A 17,017-nucleotide genomic window follows, 5' to 3' on the forward strand; every position below is an offset into this window, starting at 1 on the left:
CCTAATGAAAGGCAGTATTTATTTTACTGTAATTTTTACGTCTTTGTTTATTAATTCATGAAACTATTAGTTAAATGAATAATGTCCTGAATTACTGTGGCTATAAGAATATATTTCTATTTTATTACATTTTAGGGTCATTTTTATTTTTTTAGTTCATTTGAAATTACTAAATAATATAATTTGCAGTGCCACCTTTTAATTATTAAAAAATAGTTGTAGTCACTAACATTCAGGTTATGGGGAAAAATAATTTGGTTGAACTGGACAATCCTTTAAAGACAACAGTTTAGCATCTACTGAAAACCGTTATTGATTGTTCTACTCTTTTGTTACATGTAACTGATATGACAAAAAAGAGCCTTTGGCAAATTTAAGTTACTTACCTAATAAATCCTCTGTATGCATCAATAATTAACAATGTAAAATGAGATTAAAATAGTTGTCTGTGATTTTAAATGAACCCCCTGCTATTGTTTTAGTGCTGAAACCACATTTACAAAAAATTTTCTGAAACTTTTCTGTTGAACACCATTCTTTATTTAACCGTGTTTTCTTTTCCCTCACTGCACAACCAGGCTCGGCTTCCTTCCTGCTCATCCACCTATAGTGTTTCGGAGGTATACTTGCACGTATATATATATTTTTTATTTTCACATAGTTCACACGCTCACCCTCACCTCCACCGTGTGTTTATGTTTTTTTTGCCTTGAATAGTGCACAAGTTGGGGAAAAATGGAATATGAAACATATTTATTTGCATGCGCACCTTTGTCTCATGTTTGACATTGTTTGAATTTCACTGTGGCTGTTTGTCAGTATCACTATATAGATCATAGATAATCTGCACAGAGAGTGTCACTGGATGGCACATGAAGCAGAACATTAAGTCACCTCAAATTGTTGTTCCCAAAAATTACTACAATGTGCTTTGTTACTGTCCTAAAGAAGTACTATGTTCTAGGAACTCCCACAATATTTTGATTAGGCTACAAAGTAATTGTTTTAAAAAGTAAAATATATTTATTTATTTTTTGGTGGGGGGGGGGGGGGGGGGGCTTTTATTTAATGTGAGAGTTTCAAAAAGATAATGAACTAGTTGGTTTATTCTGTCTTAATTCAAATTTTTTAATAAATAATTACAATTTGTTGTCTAAACTTTATATTAATATGCTGGTAAGCTTTAAACATATTGCAACACTAGAAATTGTAATAAATTGCAGTTCTTTATGCTGTTGTGCCAGATAATACTCCCATATCACTTTTAGTAACTGGACTCAGACAGTAATAGGAAACAATAAAGACTGCAATCATTGTCTTTGACACGTGTTACTCTTCTGCTGTGCTGTGACATCATTGTGATAGTTAATAGCTTTTTACAGCTGTATGATCAACTCTTCTGCTATTTTTCAGATAGTTATCGCTTTAAAAAGATTAATTTAAGAATAATATAATTTTATTATTTTTATGTTTGCCTGTAAGCACAGTGTACAGTACAGCAATATTTATTATTTGCATGGGTTATATTAGCATTGAACCTCTTACAATATAGAATTAAAACTATAATGCTATAATAAAATATGCAAATAGAATATTTTTTTTACTGTTATCTTTCTGACTTTTATTACTTTGGTATACAGTATTTTACTTTTCACATGCCCTCAAATGGCCCTAGGTTTCACAATAAGGTACAAATTACCTTTCTATAAATCTAATTTACCGAGGAACATCACATACAGTATTATTATGAGAAAACGACATCTGCATTATTCGTTTATTCAGCCTAAACAGTGTGATAACATTTGGTTAATTATCAAGTGAAAAGTTAATTGGGAATCCTTAGACTAATTTGTTACATAGAGGTTGATGTTTTAAGCAAAGAAAAGACTGGAGAAGTTGTCCATAACAACCAGCTTGTACTTATCATTTAATAGAAAATATTTGATAGATGCTAACTTTAACCACTTAACTTTGTTTCCAAAAACTGCTCAGAAATTGTCAGGTGTTTTTTTTACGATTGAATTAGGTGAAGAATACCTAATTCAAATATATCTAATACAATTTTAGTAAAAAAAAAAAAAAAAAATAGAAAGCATTAGTACAAACATCGATGATCAGAACAGCACGACTTTGCATTTTTGCCACCAGCTGCTCTCCTTCCAGGGATCATGATGGAAAGTAAGGGACTGCATTTTAACATTCCCCAGCTGTTGCTAATGTTTGCAGCCGCGTTGTTGAGGGTCCTGCCGGGCTGCCTGATCAACAGTGATCAGCACCATAGCAAGCACAGAGAGGAGGGAACCAGGAAGCAGAGGGACCATGAGATTCTCTTCTTGCAGTCATAGTGGTCTTTTCTGATTGGTCACATCAGATGCGACCATGCTTGGCAAGTGGTTAAAGCTGACTGGTTGCTATGGGTGAGTTCCACTAGTCCACTACTCCACTGTTTTCACTGTTTGATACATCAACCCAATAGTTTTTGTGAATGTACTGTGTTTACTCACTGAAATGAAAAGAGAGCTAGCAAAAAGAAATTAGGAAGGTATCATGCAATTATTATACCATATGTTGCCTTCTCCTTCCCAAGGGGAAATCTATACATGGATTCTTAAATTGCTTTACTTTCATAGAACTAGTTTTAGATTCAAGTTTTTGTGTATTTATTAAGCAAGCCATACCATTATTGTTTTTGAGCAGCATTGACCCAGGTGTACATATTCACAAGGTTGAATACTGCAATCACATTATTGTGACGCAAATGATTTTATATTTTATTTGAAAGTTAATTTAATACCCATGGGAAGTTACAATCATGATTTTCAGCTTAGGGTGGAGTTTTATAATTTAAATAAAATTGCAAACTTTTATATTTTGTGGTGCAGCTATCCACCCAATACAGTGAATCCCCTGACGTATCCAGTGGTCACATGGAGGTTGTCCTGCTAGTCGTGTGTTGCTGAAGGACAATCTGCTGCCTGTATAAAAAGAGGCGGTCTTGGCTGAAGTGAGGCAAATATCCTCTACTAGGAAGACGTAGGGAAACTCTCCTCCCTCCTGGCGAAGCATCCTTTTTTTCATACAGGCAGCCTGGACAAGCCTCCTTAAACCGCTGGAAACCTCTCATAACCTGTCAAATCAGGTTAATTACTGCAACACAGGTAAGTCAAAGTTTACATTTTGTTCAACTTATCAAATTCCACCTAAAAGCAAATGTTATGTTTTACGAAGAAATAGACTTTATTTATACCTGCCATTTATTTCAAAATTATTTTGGATTCTATGTATTTTGATCACAATTTTGTTTTTTATAGTTAAATAATATTTATATATTTTTTAAGTGAGATTTGCCTGTCTTGAGGTAATTTGTTTAAATTTTAAGGGAAAACTGCAAATTAAATATAAGAAAAAGCTCACAAATGAAGTGCGTCATGATTTCTTGTGACAACATTTCCCCTAAAAGTAGCACTGCCATTTTATTTATTTGATTTGAATTTGTAACCGCAAAATGAAAATTCAATTTATTAAATTATAAACAGCACTAATCCTTTCACAATCTACTGTACAATAATATGCAAACTCATTCAGAAAATTAAAATTGCACTACTAAAAGCAGTGGCGCATCTGTTACTTAATAATAGACCTTATACATAATTAAACACAAGTCTTATATATCTAATCAATGACTAAACTGTCACCTTAATTTAACATTTACAACATTCCAAAAATCTGCACATTTGTATATAGTTAGTTTTTCTCCTAGATTTTTAACATTTCCAATTACTCTGGCAGTGATCATGGGACACTGAATATATAACTATATCTTAACATGACATGTATGCAATTATACTCTATGAATATAATCTAATTTAATAAAATGTATCAAAATGCATGATAATGTCATATTAGAATGAGCTTAATCAAACTGTGTGCATTACAATGCTTATTTCATTAATTATTTTATATTTTGTGTGTTGTTTGTAATAAACTGTTGTTCCACTACCATTTTGAATGGTGTGGTCTAATTTTACAGGAGGGTTTGATAGCTGTCAGATAAAATCTGTACACACACATGCAATAATTTGGCCAAATCACCAATTACCAAATATATGTCCACTTAAAATGTTATGCCCATGTTTTGGTTCCTTGATGCTCAGGTTAAATGATCAAATTATATTCTAATTTTGTAGATGCCAGTCATTATCTGGTCAGATTTTCCAGTATGCTCAACAAAAGTCTTGTTAACATCTGCCAGAATTTAATTTAAGGACAATATAGTCCACACCCTTGATCTTCCCAGGGAATGCACACAGAATATGTAGTAGCTTGCAGGTATGTAAGTTGAATTTTCTCAGAAAAAAAAAATCATAATTATTAACCTTTCATTGGAGGTACACAGAGCAGTGTCTGGCTAATTTTATTTAGAATAAACAGATTTGTAGATCAAATTGTACTGTATTTGGCCAACGACAGTAAAAGGGGAACATCAGAAGAAAATATTAAGATAAAAATATTTCAGGGTTAAATTTATTATTTTACAAAACATTGTAAGCCTATTTTAGAGATGGGTTGAAATGTAGAAAACTGCTTAGTACATAAGCATGACACTAACATTTTTTTCTTCTTTTTATTATTTTGATTTGGCATCGCTAGTGCTACCAGTTACAATATCAGATGGAAAAAATAATTCCCCTATAAAAATAATAATAATAGTAATAAAAAAATTGGTGTGATTAGGTGAAATTCCCAGTTATGTGTAATGACACCAAGCAGGAGATCCTCTTACCTCCTCAAAAAAATTGTTAACTGTGTGTGTCATCATGGAACAACTTTACATGACTGGTTATTCATATACACATAAATATACACTTGCACATATTAATCTAATTGCTATCCCTTGAGCATTTTTCAAATCTTATTTTCTTTCATCACTGAATCAAAATCAATTCATAAATTCTTACCAGTGACAAACAAGAGAAGAAATGGATTTCAAAAACAAAATGCTGAGTGTTTTCCTTAAATACAAATAAAAATTACTCAGTCATTGATTACATGTTTATACCCCTGGTTTTAAAACTTTGTAGAAACAGTTTGCAGCTATTTCGTTAATTCCTCCACCATCTTTGCACATCTGAAATTACATTTTATTATTATTATTATTATTATTATTGTTACTACTACCAGTTATTTGTATAGTGCATACATATTCAGCAGTGCTTTACACAGTCCATTCTGCGGTGCTGTCCATTCTTTTTTGTATCACGGTGGATGGTGATTAGCAGCGAACAGTCATTTTTAAATCATTCCTCAGATTCTTGATGAAATTAAGACTCTGCTCCATTCCAGGATACAGCTTATTTTATATTTAAGAAGCACCACTTTGGCATTTATCCTGCTATGTCCTAAATATCCTCCCTAGTGTCACGCCTGAGTGTTAGGTTTGGTTTGGCCAGGCATTTGTGGATGGAGCTAAAACAGAGGGAGTATAAATTAATTGAGGAGACTTTAACCAGGTATGATGCATGTACTTGAAAGAATTGTTGGTGTTCTAACAGTGACAAACCCAGAGGTAGATATAATAATAAATTAAGCTTTTATTAAAGAACAACATCTATGATTCACTGTAGATACTGTATGATGACAGAAGATACCAGGTTAGTCACAGAAATGATAACTGCAATGAAAATGGATTGGACTGAAAAAGTCAAAGTTCAAATAACAATAATATCCGGTTTGAAACTAGATTGGACTGAAGAAGACAAAGTTCGAATAACTATAATATCCGGAATGAATCCAGAACGTACTGTAGTGCTGACCAGGCATGATCCGGAATCTTGACACTGGCAGTATTGAAGAAAGACACAGTTCAATAACAGTAGTATCCAGAATGAATCCAGAATGGACTGTAGTGCCTACCGGGCTTGATCCGGAATCTTGACACTGGCAGTATTGAAGAGAGACACAGTTCAATAACAGTAGTTTCCGGAATTGAACCGGAACGGACTATAGTGCTCACCTGGCTTGATCTGGAGTCTTAACACTGATAGCATTGAAGAATGACACAGTTCAAATATAATAGCATCTGGAATGGAACTGGAACGGGCTGGAGTGCTGACCGGGCTTGATTCGGAATAGTAACACTGATAGCGTTGGGGAAAGAAACAGTTCAAATATAATAGCATTCGGAATGGGACCGGAACGGACTGGGGTGCTCACCGGGCTTGATCCGGAATATTAACACTGATAGCATTGAAATACAACACAGTTCAAATAACAATGGTAGCCAGAGTGGAAGCTGAACAGACTGGAATTCTCATCAAGCTGGATCCGGAATATTATCATTGAAGAAAGGCAGAGTCCAAATAACAATGGTGAAAAAAGAAAAAAAAATGAGAAAAAATGAAAAAAATGAAAGAAATGGAAAGAAAAGTCTCTTTGGCTGTGACCCAGCTGATTATGTTGCTTAAGTGGTTATGCAGCAATAAAAGTCATTTACAGAGTAGTCAGCGGCGTCCCGCTGACTAACGGCTCGAGCAGCTGATGGTAACTTGCTTACGGTGATTGCGGTGTTTCCCCGGGGTTCTTCTTCCGGGTAGGGGAGTCACGTGACCTCCGCTCGGCAGTGTCTTGCAGGATTTCCACGGCCCGTACTGTCAGTACGGTATCGGTGTGAGTGTGGTGGTTTGATAGTACAAGCCCAACGCGTTTCAACCCTCTAGGGGTCTTCTTCCAGGGATTTGTGTGTCAAGACATCAGCAACGGAGAAATACCCGAAGGAGGAGAGGTAAGCCGGTGGGGTGTCTTGCCGAGTCGATCAGCGGAGGAGGGGGGAGAGAAAGGTCAGCAGCTCCGGTCCCGGCGGACGAAGTGCAGTGACGGCTCTAAACAAGCCCACACTGCTAATCGCCGCTAGTTCAGTCCCTGTGGCGGCTGGATCCCCCATCACTGTCCGAACCAGGACGGGGTGAGTGCATCCCTCCCCACGGGGCCTGTGCAGTCCAGTGCTCCCTGTCCCCTTACCCTCCCCGCACCAGGCGCACCCTGAACCCCGGGGAAACACCGCAATCACCGTAAGCAAGTTACCATCAGCTGCTCGAGCCATTTAGTCAGCGGGACGCCGCTGACTACTCTGTAAATGACTTTTATTGCTGCATAACCACTTAAGCAACATAATCAGCTGGGTCACAGCCAAAGAGACTTTTCTTTCCATTTCTTTCATTTTTTTCATTTTTTCTCATTTTTTTCATTTTTTTCATTTTATTCACTTTTTTTTTTCCTTTTTCTTCATTTTTTCACTTTTGACTTGTATAGATCATATATATATATATATATATATATATTCAGTTTTCCCAAGCAACATATATATAGTTATAATCTTTTTTATATTTTATCAATGCATGCACACGAACTATACGTTTGTGTCCCTTTATAACAATAAAACTTTGATTTATTTTTCTTAAATTTAGTTTCACAGCATCATCATTTACATACCCACATAGGTTGAGCGCTACAACCCATGAATTGTTACTTGTTTCCTATAGGTCAGTCACCCTATTTTGTAAGCAGCTCGCCGAGCTCATCCACCCAGTGCGCTGGTACAACCCCCCTGAAGTAAGTGCAAATAACAATGGTAGCCGGAGTGGAATCGGAACAGACTAGATCATACAAAGTCACTTGATTGAGGAGCTTAGCACAGAGCTGTTACTTCCTGGATAGAGACTGTTGTACTGACAATTCCTGAGAGCCAGAGACTGGAAGATAAACCTCTGGGTTAACTAGGATAGGCTAAATGGAATCAGGTGGAGCAGGGAAGCTGAGACAGTCACATGATTGGCTGTGCTGCAGTCAGGTGATAAGGACTTGTCACAGCAGTACTCCAGGCTTAGGCTCTGATGTGGATTGAGGCCTACTAGGCCCAAACACTAGGAAGCAGACCATATGAATAGGCACACGTAGAATTTATATACATTATGCTGAGAGAGCTATGCAGGAACAGCATGTACAGACTTTACTGCTTGCTGGTTGTGATGAACAGAGAGCCCAGTTGCCGAACACTGGATCTTGGCAGTTACACAGAGGGATTTCTACTCAGGTGCTGATCAGTAAGTTATCAAGACTGCATTTAGTATGTGAAGCAGATACATGTTTGCAGAATATGCTGCGGTAAATCACAGAACATAAGAAATTCAGCCAGGATTGTGACACCTAGTCTGCAGGTTACAATCTATTTTTTATCTATATTTTTATAAATGTTCCATCTTCTGAAGCAATTTGCTGGCAATAATATTGCATGGCAGTGATCATGTTCTTGGCATGACTTAAATACCCAAATAATTGCTCAGTGTTGAGTATTAAGGATTTAGTCTTATCATAGAAAGAGCTCTTTGGCCATTTAGTTTGTGGGTCTCCCCCAGCTTTCAAGCAATCTCTAGACATGGTGTCATGTGAGTTTTGCTACTCTCCTATAAGGCACAGATGAAATACCCAGGCTTTTGACGTCCAATGGACAGTTGCTGCCATCTCTGGTGCTTGAAAAACTGTAGGGCTGTGATTAAATTGCGTGAGCATGACCTAGTCTAGTCAAATTCTCAGCTCTGCCCAATTCTCTCCTTTGATGGATTTAACAGTGCACCACGGGATACTACAGGTATTAGGACATGTCCTTATTCCACCCCTGATCTGTGCTGCTTGGTAACTTCTCATGAAGTTTGCTTTGTTCTTTCATCTTCAAGATGAAGTTCCTATATGGAAGTGCAGTAACCAACTCTCACAGACAGATGTGTGGTTTTTTTACATCAATTTAAACTTAAATTGTACAAGTATACTCCAAGCAATGAATTATCTGAAGACAAATCTAGGTTTTCTTTAGGTGTATCAAGATAATGGGATGAACACATCAATTACTGTCTTTTTATTTTTAATGAATAAAAACCTTTAGAGTTGGGGGTTTTCTATTTATTCTTTAAATCTATTATTGACATTTCATATTGAGCAGTGGTAAGAATCCCTGTATACATCCATTTTGATTGTGTGATATAGGGAAATAATAACAATACTGAAATAACACATGTCAAACAGCTGCTAAAGTATCCAAACAAACTGGCACTTTAGAAACATTATAATGTAGAAAAAGACATACAGTATATTGCCCAAAATGGTCCTGATGACAGGTTGTATACCCCGAAACGATTATTTGGGGCAATATATGTATTTTCCTGCGTTATAATATCTCCAGAGTGCCAGTTTGTTTGGATCCTTCATGCATAAGTTTTTGGCACTGGAGTATGCTGTTTAAGTAAGTTAAAAGCCAGCAGAAGTTGGAGCGATGCATATGTGTATGTACACTGCTCAAAAAAATAAAGGGAACACTTAAACAACACAATGTAACTCCAAGTCAATCACACTTCTGTGAAATCAAACTGTCCACTTAGGAAGCAAGACTGATTGACAATCAATTTCACATGCTGTTGTGCAAATGGAATAGACAACAGGTGGAAATTATAGGCAATTAGCAAGACCCCCCCAATAAAGGAGTTGTTCTGCAGGTGGTGACCACAGACCACTTCTCAGCTCCTATGCTTTCTGGTTGATGTTTTGGTCACTTTTGAAAGCTGGCGGTGCTTTCACTCTAGTGGTAGCATAAAACGGAGTCTACAACCCACACAAGTGGCTCAGGTAGTGCAGCTCATCCTGGATGGCACATCAATGCGAGCTGTGGCAAGAAGGTTTGCTGTGTCTGTCAGCGTAGTGTCCAGAGCATGGAGGCGCTACCAGGAGACAAGCCAGTACATCAGGAGACGTGGAGGATGCCGTAAGAGGTCAACAACCCAGCAGCAGGACCGCTACCTCCGCCCTTGTGCAAGGAGGAACAGGAGGAGCACTGCCAGAGCCCTGCAAAATGACCTCCAGCAAGCCACAAATGTGCATGTGTCTACTCAAACGATCAGAAACAGACTCCATGAGGGTGGTATGAGGGCCCGACGTCCACAGGTGGGGGTTGTGCTTACAGCCCAACACCGTGCAGGACGTTTAGCTTTTGCCAGAGAACACCAAGATTGGCAAATTCGCCACTGGCGCGCTGTGCTCTTCACAGATGAGAGCAGGTTCTCACTGAGCACATGTGACAGACGTGACAGAGTCTGGAGACGCCAAGGATAACGTTCTGCCTGCAACATCCTCCAGCATGACCGGTTTGGCAGTTGGTCAGTAATGGTGTGGGGTGGCATTTCTTTAGGGGGCCGCACAGCCCTCCATGTGCTCGCCAGAGGTAGCCTGACTGCCATTAGGTACCGAGATGAGATCCTCAGACCCCTTGTGAGACCATATGCTGGTGCGGTTGGCCCTGGGTTCCTCCTAATGCAAGACAATGCTAGACCTCATGTGGCTGGAGTGTGTCAGCAGCTCCTGCAAGACAAAGGCATTGATGCTATGGACTGGCCCGCCCGTTCCCCAGACCTGAATCCAATTGAGCACATCTGGGGCATCATGTCTCACTCCATCCACCAACGCCACGTTGCACCACAGACTGTCCAGGAGTTGGCGGATGCTTTAGTCCAGGTCTGGGAGGAGATCCCTCAGGAGACCATCCACCACCTCATCAGGAGCATGCCCAGGCATTGTAGGGAGGTCATACAGGCACGTGGAGGCCACATACACTACTGAGCCTCATTTTGACTTGTTTTAAGGACATTACATCAAATTGGATCAGCCTGTAGTGTGTTTTTCCACTTTAATTTCGAGTGTGACTCCAAATCCAGACCTCCATGGGTTAATACATTTTATTTCCATTGATCATTTTTGTGTGATTATGTTGTCAGCACATTCAACTATGTAAAAAACAAAGTATTTAATAAGAATATATCATTCATTCAGATCTAGGATGTGTTGTTTAAGTGTACCCTTTATTTTTTTGAGCAGTGTATATATATATATATATATATATATGTATATATACATACATACAGCCCCAGCCGCACACATTAAAGTCATAATAATGCAGAGTGTAAGGTACATAAATGTATCAAAATAGAAAAAATGGAACCAGCACATCCAGATTCTTCAATGCAGAAAAAGTTTTATATAGTGCATTCAACAGCAAATAGACATAAAGTGCAAGTGCAATGACCAGCCAAGGATAGAAAAAATAATGCAGATACTCATCATAGCTTCACTGGCAGAGTATAGTCACATCCCATGCAAATGTCTGGCCTTGTCTACAGTATATATATAATACCTACAGAGACAGGCACTCCGATTGAGTACGGCTGGGTACACACTATGCAATATATCATTTGTACAGCTGACAAACGATTTATCATTCCAGTTGTTGGCTCATGTGTACACCCAATATGTCTGTGAATGACATTGTTCACAGATAAATCATGTCTGCTGTGTAGTGCAGCAGATGCAGATATATTGTTTCATCTGCCTGTGTGTACATGCTACCGACCTATATGCCAACCGCAGGAACCGCCAATAATGACGGCACTGTCAGTCCCTCTGGCCAGTCAAGTCAGTCAGCAGATTGGTAAGTGTGTATGCATATATTGTTTGTGCAGAACACTTACCAAATTGTTGGATGGGTTGCCTATCAGCATCATTCAAGTTTGTACCAAACATAAAAAAGGTTCATCTTATAGCCTTTTCTCAACTGTATCCTTTCAAAATGTACTTAGTAACTAGGCCCCATAATGCTTTTAACTTGGTGCTTTTTCCTGAGAATAGTTCAGAGTTAATGTAATCCACTGAGAGTGCTCTGTCATTGCATTTTTTTTTCTGTTCTGCAGAGTGAGAATGCATAGCTGTTATTGGAAGTTACAGTTTCATCCCAGTTTTCTCAGCTTATCAAGTCACTACATAGAAAAGGTTCACCCTAAACTAATGTTTTGCTAAATATTTTACTGAAACTTCTTAAAATGTCCACTATCCATCATTTTGGGGTAAACCAAATAAAACTTGGTCAGCCAAGGATAACTTTCAGGTGGTTTGTGTTGTCTGCCATCAGTTGCAGTCACATTTAGTTTTGAGGACATCTAATCAAGGCATCCTGGTCCATCCCTTTTGACCAAATTGTAAACTGATCCAGCCGCTTAGCACACCAACTACTCAGTCCATAGTACAACTCACATGGGTGGCCAATTGGAGAAAACTACATCCTCTCTAACTTACTGGTCCTACTCCAAGTATAGACCACAAGTGAGGAAAAATATGGAAGCAAGAGTATTCCCAGTTGGAACTTTCAACACTGGGTTGCTACATATTTATCAGTGAAAATGAGTTGTGACAGAGTAAAAACAAACAGAATCAGATATACAAGATATGATTGCCCTCACAAAGAGAGTTTATTTTCCTTTTCTTTATATTGTATATTATTAAACTCTAGGGGAGCACCACCAGATAGTATATCATTTCCATTTGCTAGGCCAAGAGGTTTTTCTTTTATATGGACCTCCATGATTCGGAAGGTGATTTTTGTTTTTAAACTATAATTGTACATGTGCAAGAAGACTCCTACCTTTCTCTTTGGTGAAAGATATATCTTTCAGAGATGTTGTCAACGTCTTTTGAAATGAAACTCTCCTAGTGTGTATGGGCCTTAAGATTTACTTGGAAGTTGTTAAAATAAACTCAGCTCTCTATCAGTTTATTCAGGGATGGTTTTCAGCAAAAAGTCTAATATTACTCCAAACCATCAGGTATTTCCATAATGCTAGCAAAAGAGGAATTAATCACATGCGCTGCCAATGATGTATATGCAGCCAACTACTAGACACAGGAATCTTCACAAAAAATTCCACAAGAAATTTATACAAACAGAATTGGAAAAGCGATCGGCGCAAAACATCATATAAGGTATGCAAAAAGTCCTTACATCTGATAATAAACAAGAGAATCCCCTTGTAGTCCTTCACGAATTTATTGCACAGAACACTCACAATGTATTTTTAAAAATATAGCATATATCCACAACACAAAAGGGTGGGTATCAAGGGGTGCTAGCAGCTGGAGTCAAGTTACCCTCCCGGAAAACACGCCGAAGATTCCGGACTTCTGCATGATGCTTCTGATGAAGGACTCTAACGTCCGAAACGCGTCAAGCTAGTGGTGCCCAGTGGGGAGAGGTGGAGCTGTCTTCCTTGGATGATCCTTCCCTTCCGTTACGCTGCAGAAGTCCGGAATCTTCAGCGTGTTTTCCGGGAGGGTAACTTGACTCCAGCTGCTAGCACCCCTTGATACCCACCCTTTTGTGTTGTGGATATATGCTATATTTTTAAAAATACATTGTGAGTTTTCTGTGCAATAAATTTGTGAAGGACTACAAGGGGATTCTCTTGTTTATTATCAGATGTAAGGACTTTTTGCATACCTTATATGATGTTTTGCGCCGATCACTTTTCCAATTCTGTTTGTATAAATTTCCATAATGCTGGCAGAGATAAATATGGTAAACCAAGCGCTATGGAACCATTCACTTGGATTATCGCAGTAGTAACACAGTAGTTGCTTATGTTTAAGTGTAATCTTCCACACAACATATAGAAGTTATAGAAATAATATAAACTTATTTTGTTCCTAAGCAACACCACACATTATTTGTTATCATGACATGATCATTGCCAGACTTTCCAAAGTAGACTCACCAAAGCGATGATACTTACGGCCAAATGCCAAAATAGTTAGTAAATCTTATCCCAATATTTTATTTTTAAAAGTGTTGTTTTACACATTGTCGCATATTATCCAAGACAACTTCTATTATTAAAGAACAGTATAGATTATAGACACAACAGAGAACAGCCACGCGGGCTCCAGCAAGCTTCTGTCTGAACTACAGTTTATGCATCAATTGCCTCCAGTTTGGCTTCCCTCTATCTATATGTAGGCCATTTTTATTTTTTCAGAATCCCACCACATCATCCCTCTTGCTTGAACGGCTTATCCATTCAGTTAGTCTCTGCTTATTAATGCAACACTGACTGTTGTTTATTTCTCTCATCCACTTTATCAGTACATAACAATGATCTGCTGCTGTGTCCTAGAGATTGCAGCCACTCTTTTTACCATACTGCAGTTCTAGCTACCCTCAAGCCATTTGTCACATTTGCAGCTTAGAGTATCTGTGAACCTCATTCATGAATAGCAGAGATGTGAACCTAAAGGTGGGTACACACTATTAGATATATCTGCAGATCAATTGATCTGCAGATATATCTATGTACGGATCGGGCAGTGTGCTGTGCATACACACAGCCCGATCCGTCGGGGGACTGACGTCATGAACTGGGTGGGCGCGCGCTCGCGCCCGCCCAGTTCACCTGTCAATCACCGCCGGCCGCCGCAGCATGTGTACGGGCGGTCGGACGACCGCCCCGTACACACACAGCGACGGGCCAATATATCATTAGATATATTGGCTGTCGGTTGTGCTGCGCGGCCGACGCGATACGTCTGTGAACGACGGAGTTCACAGACGTATCGCCCGTACACACTGGCCGACGGTCCCGCGATGTATCGGCCGTTCAAGAGAACGGCCGATACATCGCCCAGTGTGTACGGGCCTTAAGTCAGTAAATATCTTGAAAAATGGGTGTGAGTTATTTTTTATATTGTGGCAAAAATGGGCGTGGTAAAACGCATGAGTTTGGTTTCTCTAGTATTTGTGTGGTTTATGCAGTTAATTAAACCCATAAACAATTTATACTGTAGGTCAGGGAGCTGTAGTTAAATACAAGATAGGCAACATTCAAGGGGAAGCCTATTTTAGTGACATAATTTATATGCAATACCATGATTATTGTAAAGAGTAATATACAAGATGGATAAAATCTCATGGAAAACCATACAATATAGAGCCATGTCACAATATTGTGTAAGTCTTTGATCTCCGGTGACGGCATGCGGTCAAGATGCCGGCTGTCGGGATCCCAGCAACTGGAATACTGACAACGGAATCCTGACACCCTTCAGAATCCCATCGTCGGAACTCCGAATGGGCCAGGATACCGACGCCGGAATCCCAACACCCAGCATGCCAACTGTAAATATGGCCACATGGTTAGGTTTAGGGACGGATGAGGGGGGGTTAGGTTTAGGCTAAAGGAGGGGGGGTGGTAGGGTTAGGCTGCGGGGATGGTGGGTTGGGGTTAGCCAGTGGGGACAGGAGGGTTATGTTTAGTCAGCGGGGATGAGGGGGTTAGGTTTAGGCGCCTACGGAGGGTCGTTAGGGTTAGGCACTAAGGGGGGAGGATAGGGGGTGGGGAGAGGGTAGAACACCCTTTATTCACCCCTGTCAGTGTTTTGATCTTTGGGATCCCGGTGTCTGTTTTTTAAGCGTCGGGATCCCAACTGGCGGTATATCATACTGATTCCCTGGTGATAACATATGCTCACTTCTCCTTGTACAGGTACAGAGTAGTCATTGCTGTGCCTTTCTCTATCTCTGCTTTATTATCAGTGAGAGTAAGCTATTTGACTCACTGTCTCCCAGTTTAATGAAATTTGGTAGACCGGTGAATAAAATTGAGACAGAGAAAGAGATCAAATTTTCTAAAATATAGAAGGCTTTACAGGTCCTGGAAGAACTAGGCATGGTTCCAGTGGACTATCCTATCTGTACACTTGATTCTTGCTAGGTCACTCTGCAGAAGTGCACAGTTGATTCAGTAGACAAAAATGTAGGCAGTACATTTTTGTACACAGTACATATTTTATCTTGACCCTTGGTAATGTTTGTATGGCTGATTAAACAATTTTTGTTTGTACATACAGTACCTTTAAACCATGGCAGAAATGAAATTCATATTTGAACATATAAATTATTTGGACCATGACTAATTCAAAGCAATCAAGTCTGTTTTTAGGTCAGCTGCCATTTCTGCCTAGTCTGTTGTAGTAGAAGGATAGCAGTTGGAGTTTCTCCTGACTGATATTGAATTGGAGTGAGATGGCCTGAGTTTGTAATAATCCTGTGTCATTGCAGGCTTCTCTGCAATTGTCATAGACTCTCTACTGTCTGACAGCCTAAAGATGGCGTTACACACCAAGTTATTGCAAGCAATATCAGATAACTGCTGTGTTTGTGGTCCCAAACAACTGAGATTCCCTGTAGTATCTTATCAAAATTAGTTTAGATCCCAGATACTTGTATCTATTGCAACATTCTCCTGTATACATCCTGAAGAAAGTTTTTTCTGCAGTAGATAGTGTTATCTCCTCGTTTATTTGGGGTCACTGACCACCCAGGGCAGCTTTGAAAGCCTTAGTCAAATCTAAATCATATGGGGGTTTGGGCCTTCCTAATCTCCATATTTACTATATGGCCTCCTAGCTAGTTCACCTTTCCAGCTGGGGCACTACTGGTGTCGCATTAACTTTATCGGGCTTTGTGGTCAAGCAGGTGGGTCCTTCTTTCTCCACATTGCAGTTTCTCTTATCTGGTTCTTCTGTATCTGGTTTGCCTCCTTTACTACGACAATCACTGCTGGTGTGATGGTTTTTCCCATACATTATACATCTGGGATGCTTTAGATGCAGACTCCCCCTTATGGTTCAATAACTCATATCCGGAGCTGCTCAGCCTATATCATGACAACCTCTGGATAATGAAAGGAGTTACTTCCTTGGTCCGATTATTTGAGGAGGGGAGCTTTAAGTCCTTTAAACAGATGATCACTGATTTTAATATTCCCAACACTGCATTCTTTAGATATCTTTAATTACGTTATGCTGTGCAGTCACAGTTTGGTAGATCCACCCTCTCCATGTCAGCATCTTCAATTAAAATGTTGCTTCATAATTTGGGTATTATGGGTCATATCTCTAAGGTGTATGCTGCATTTACCTAACGTACAAATCCGCAGCTATTCGACTTCCTCAAACATAAATGGGAGGTGGATTGTGGCACTGTTTTGGAGACACAGTGGTTGCAGATATTGGGTTCTGTTAGATTTCTTCCATCACATGTAAGGTACCACTAGGTCTCTTTCTATGTACTACATAGAATATACCTTGCTCCGTTTTC

The 17,017-nt window shown here is 39.2% G+C and overlaps 1 protein-coding gene across 22 annotated transcripts in view; it reads left to right on the forward strand.

The window, feature by feature from the left end:
* The window catches only part of GPHN (gephyrin), a 615,912-nt gene that overhangs the window by 497,593 nt on the left and 101,302 nt on the right, over window positions 1-17,017 (forward strand). For 19 of the 22 annotated variants that reach the window (XM_063948135.1, XM_063948129.1, XM_063948127.1 and 16 more), the window contains one exon: window positions 579-620. The exons of the other annotated variants lie outside the window; for them this stretch is intronic. In XM_063948135.1, the coding sequence (XP_063804205.1) occupies window positions 579-620 (42 nt within the window). The remainder of the gene's footprint in view (window positions 1-578; window positions 621-17,017) is intronic. 22 annotated transcript variants of the gene reach the window in all.

This window comes from Pseudophryne corroboree, chromosome 12, assembly GCF_028390025.1.
Source record: "Pseudophryne corroboree isolate aPseCor3 chromosome 12, aPseCor3.hap2, whole genome shotgun sequence".
Lineage (NCBI taxonomy): Eukaryota > Metazoa > Chordata > Amphibia > Anura > Myobatrachidae > Pseudophryne > Pseudophryne corroboree.